A 4,852-nucleotide genomic window follows, 5' to 3' on the forward strand; every position below is an offset into this window, starting at 1 on the left:
ACCTGAGAACAAAGGAAAATAAATGGGAAGAGTCTCCCCGACCTTTATAACACCAAGCATTAACACCTGTCCTTGGGATAGCATTGGGATTTCCACTGGTGCCAGTCCCACTCAAGGTGACCTCGCAGGACTAGAAAGTAAGAAAAAATGTGAGATTTCTTCCCAGTTATGCTGCACGTATGCTCTGTGAAGCCAGGCAAGGGAAGTCAGATGAACATTTTGTGTCAAGACAGATGAGACAGTCCATCCATTTCCCTGCCTTCCCAAGAAGCGTGCTCAGTTGGCCGGGAGGCAGCAAAGCACAGCTGTGCTCCAGCATGCCCCCCTCAGCCTGCTCTCCTGAACTGTGGCTGGGGAAGCTGAGGTAGTAAATACACCCACCTCTCTACTACACTATTGCACTGCAGTGGCTCTTCTGCATAGGGAGAATAAACAGGGACCAAGCCCTAAATTAGTGGTAAAAAATTACTTAGGAGGGAGAAAAGACCCCATTTCAACATGGGCAGTCTTCTAATTGTAATCTTTCCAAGCTTAGTCCAAGTTGTGAGGCAGAAAAATATTGCTCTGCTTCTTCTGTGCGTAAAACTGGAGCTCAGCCTCCAGTACAACACTTCTCTCTAGTTTTAATTGCATTACAAATTACAGCACTATTAAGAATAATGGTAAGCACGAGGAGAGGATTCATTCCAGAATCAAGCTGCACTTGGTAGTTTACAAAAACCAGCTTTACACAGTGACTTAAGAATACTTGGCAAATTGTATCTTCTTTCTATAGAATGAGAACACAGTCCCACACATATCTTAACCTGTGTGACCTCACAGGAAGGAATAAAGGATGACCTGTTCTTCATCCATTTGCTGTTGTTATTAAAACACTAGCTTTAGAAACGTGGGAGAGCAGGATAGGAGGAGAAGCCAAACCAAACCCTTTGTACCTCACACAGGATTTTTTGAAATTGCAGTAAGAACTCACAATGCGCAAAACCAAACAAAAGATAAATGCAAGAGCCAAAAATTAAAGACAAACAAAGGACAGAGAGGAATTACTGCTGGGAGGAAAGGAACTGCAAGTGCTGATTAGAAATTTCTAATCGAGGAGGGAGGAGGGGAGAGAAAGGGACGAGAGCCTTCTTTTTCGTGCTCCCTTTTGTCTCCTTGCTTCCTCCCCCCCATCTTGCACTCTGCCTCCTACCCTGGCCCCTCCACCTCCCAGCCCCCACTTCTCTTTCAGAGAGCAGAGTGCACCACTCAGGCTGGATTAGGGCTGCTTACCTTGATGCAGACCTTTCATTCCTTCGCACAGCCACTGGGGAGAGGAAAATCTTGAATCCATGTTTGCTAGCCTCTCCTCCCTTTCTGTGCACACACACGCTCACAGTCACACACCTTGGCTTATTTGCTTTCTCTCGGCCATGAAAAAGGACAGCAGCACCTGATTTATTGCTGGGCAGCAGCGGCCAGAGGCTGGAGGGGAGCGGGCGGGCTCCATCTCTCAGCACGCAGCTGTGGATAACCTGTTGCCTCCGGAAGCCTGTGCCCACTGGCTCTCGACTAGCACCAGCAGCACGCAGTCCTGCCTCAAAACCCCGGGGCTAGAGGAAACGGGAAGGTCTTCCTACTACTGCGGCACCTCTCTCTCTCTGCATTGACCCTGCATGCTCCGAACAGCGGTCGCTGCCAGGAATCCTGAACTACCTTCGGTGGAGGGAGGAAAGTGTCAGCAGCCCAGTCTTTTAGCCTGATGGAAAAGTCCTGATCTATCCGCACATGTCCAGATAACGGAGCTCTTTAAAAAGAGGGAGGAATGTAATGTCACGTTTATCTGCACCCCGTACTCCTTTCCCAGTCCCTGGATGCTGTTTTATCAGCTCATTACTATGGCTATTGGGAAAGGAGCGGTAGTTGTGGGTGCGCTGGCACTCCAGACCAACTCGGTGAGGCAGGATACATTTGGAAGCAGCCAAATGGCAGGGAGGGAGGGAGGATGAGCTGGAAGCTGCTGAAGCCCCAGATGAAGCCGTGAAACCCTGGAAGGGAGCAGTAGGCAGGCACCGGTGTTGAAGATGACTCAGAGCGAAAAAGCAAGGAAAGGGGTGGGTGGGTAGTGGGAGAGAAGTGTTATGACTAAAAGCCGAATTTACTGCTTGTGAATCCTAAATCTGAATAGGAAGAGGGAAGAGGCTGAGGTCTTCTTTGTGGGATACATCGGTGGCGATGGGAAATATGTGCCACTTAAACCAAGTGTGTCTGTTTCTTTCAGCCTGTAACCAGCCTGCCTGGCTAAGTCATCCTGCTGCAGCTTTTCCTAAAGCCTGCTGCTCCTGCCTGTGCCTGGCTGCTGCACCGGCTCACAGGAGCCAGATCTTGTCCCTCAGAGAGGGCTCCCTCTTTCCTCCCTGATTCCCGGCTGCCCCGCCGTTCTCATTCTGTTTTAATCCTTCTCTTTTCCTCGCTGTCCAGCTCTCAGACCCAGCCCCTTTTCAGCTTGTTCCCCCTGCCCTTTCCCCCTCTCCGCTCTCCTCTCCGGCTCCCCTCCCCCTGGCTTAGGGAGGGAGGGCTCGCCCGACGGGCAAGAGGTGGTGGGCGAGCTGGGCTGGGGGGGGGAGGCAATCCCCTCCTGCGGTCACAAAGGCCTGGGCACAACTACACCGTCACTGAGAAGGCCCCCCTGGAGGCCGGGGCAGAGGCAGGGCAGCCCCCTCCTCTCACACCTCTGTTAGGACGGCGTGTGCGGTCAGGACACCGGGTAAAGGAGAAGTTCCCGCGATTGTTCCCGGCCTGGCACGGGCGGGCGACGGGGAGCCGAGGGTTTGTCGCCATCCCTCCCGCACCGTGGCCAAGGACACTCCAGCTCCCCCGCTTTCCAGCTGCCTTCCCGGGCCGGCTCCCACCTTCCCCGCCGCCGGCGCGCTTCTCTCCCGCCGGCCCCGCGGCGAACAAGCGGCCCCAGCGCCCTGCGGGCCACGCGGAGCGAAGCGCCAGGAACCCCTTAAACCTGCCCCCGGGGACCCCTCGGACCTGCCCCCCGGGGGCCCCTCGGACCTGCCCCCGGGGGCCCCTCGGACCTGCCCCCGGGGGCCCCTCGGACCTGCCCCCGGGGGCCCCGGGCGGGCAGGAGGCGCCGCTTCCCCCCCCGTCCCCAGCCCCTCTCCGCGAAGTCTCCGCAAACTGCACCGCGGGACGCCCCGCAGCAGCCCTCACCCCACGCCGGCTCCCTCCGCCGCTGCCCTCCCGCAGCATCTCCCCAAACCCCCCCATTTTCTCCCTAAAGAGAGCCGCGGAGCCTGGCGGGCTGGGCACGGCACGGGCACGGCACGGGCACGTCGGGGCCGCCGGGGCCGCCGGGGCGCCCGTGGCCCTACCTGCGAGCCACAGCAGGACGATCCATCCCAGGACGTGCCCATCCATCTTTCCCAGTGGTCCAGGCGGCGCGGGGCGGGAGGGAGGGAGGGCGGGAGAGGCGCGGGGGCGGCCCCGCTCAGGCAGCCGCCTCCCCGCAGCGCCGGCCGGGCTGGCGGAGCGGCCGCGCCGTGTGACTCCGCTCCTGCTCCTGCTCCGCTCCTCCCCCGCCGCCGGTGCCCGCGGCCGCCCCCGCGGCTGTCCGGGCGCGGGAGGGGGATGCGGCTTCCCGAAACGGCTTCCCGAAACTGCTTCCCTGCCTCCCTCCCTCCGGCGAAGGCGCGTTTCGGTTGCCAGGTGCCGCTCCTCAGCCTACGGGCACCCCGGCACGTTCCTCCGCAAATCCTTCATCCCCCACCCCGGCATCCCTCCGCTTCTTAGCGGGGTTCTTACAACTTCTAGTAAGCGCTTAAAAATGTCCCCGCCGATCGTCTGTCCTCCCCAAATTAACCTTAACGTGTACCTTGGGAAATAAGTGTAGACGGTTCCTGTTCGAAATTTCCCCGGGGTTTCCACTTCCAGCATGGGCACTGCAACTAATTACTGTAATTTTTAGATGAAGAAGGGATATAATTTTAGATGGAATATAATTTTAGATGAGGAAGAGGTGTTCTGGCTGTTAGCAACGGGCAGATGAGTCGTGGGGTGTTAAGTTGTTGTGCAAACGTGATACTGGGAGGGGATGGAAATTTTTTTGTGAGGAAGGGGACAGCCAACTAGATATACAGCTAAAAATGACATTTTAGAATATGGACGTTGCTTGGAAATTAAATGGTCCTGGCCACAGTGAAGCCACATGGATACACACTCACTGTACTTAAAACTTTTACAGTTTCTGTGAAAACTTAATAAGTCAGTGGAATTATTCATAGGCCTAGAGCTGGCTAAAATAGCATCATGCTTCCTTTGGTGGCTCAGCACCTTCCAACATGGCACTCACCACTCACAGCATCCAGCACAGCTCCCCTTTGCACATTTGTTGTTAACCCTCAGGCATTTTTCTTGCAGGGGCTTGGCTGGTCTTTGTAGCCAAAGCTGGGATGATGCAGATATCAGTGATACACATGGGAGATGGGAGTAGTCTTCATCTCATCTGGAATCTGCCAAAGAACACGAACAATTCTGATTTTCCTAACGCAAAGCACTGCTAAAAGAGTGCACAGGGGTGCCTGCAATAAAACTGTACAAGCTATTTTCTTTCTAGCAGGTATTTTCCAGGTGCTTGTAGATCCCTCATCATTTTGCCTTTCAGACTGAACTTCTCTACAGGCAAGATAAGCTTATTTTAACAAGTGTGAATGGAAGAAGATCAATAATTTCTGAGTGAAAAAGCATGTTTGCTGTGATAAAAGGTGTGTTGAAACATCCTTGGCTGTTTTTAAACAGATGTAGTCCCTCTGTTAGCATAGTTAAAGTAGAATTAAGCAAGGAGACAATCCCTAGGCAGCCAATC

General features: G+C 54.8%; 1 protein-coding gene across 5 annotated transcripts in view; it reads right to left on the bottom strand.

The window, feature by feature from the left end:
• Positions 1–3,512, bottom strand: part of ILDR2 (immunoglobulin like domain containing receptor 2) — a 39,648-nt gene extending 36,136 nt beyond the window's left edge. The window contains exon 1 of one of the 5 annotated variants that reach the window (XM_064643475.1): positions 3,363–3,512. In XM_064643475.1, the coding sequence (XP_064499545.1) occupies positions 3,363–3,408 (46 nt within the window). In that variant the 5' untranslated portion in view covers positions 3,409–3,512. Of the gene's footprint in view, positions 1–1,272; positions 1,389–3,362 lie in introns of those variants that run through there. The other 4 variants (XM_064643482.1, XM_064643472.1, XM_064643478.1 and 1 more) reach the window with 4 other exon arrangements.
• Positions 3,513–4,852: the final 1,340 nt, after the last annotated feature.

The sequence above is a fragment of the Pseudopipra pipra genome, chromosome 2 (assembly GCF_036250125.1).
Source record: "Pseudopipra pipra isolate bDixPip1 chromosome 2, bDixPip1.hap1, whole genome shotgun sequence".
NCBI lineage: Eukaryota > Metazoa > Chordata > Aves > Passeriformes > Pipridae > Pseudopipra > Pseudopipra pipra.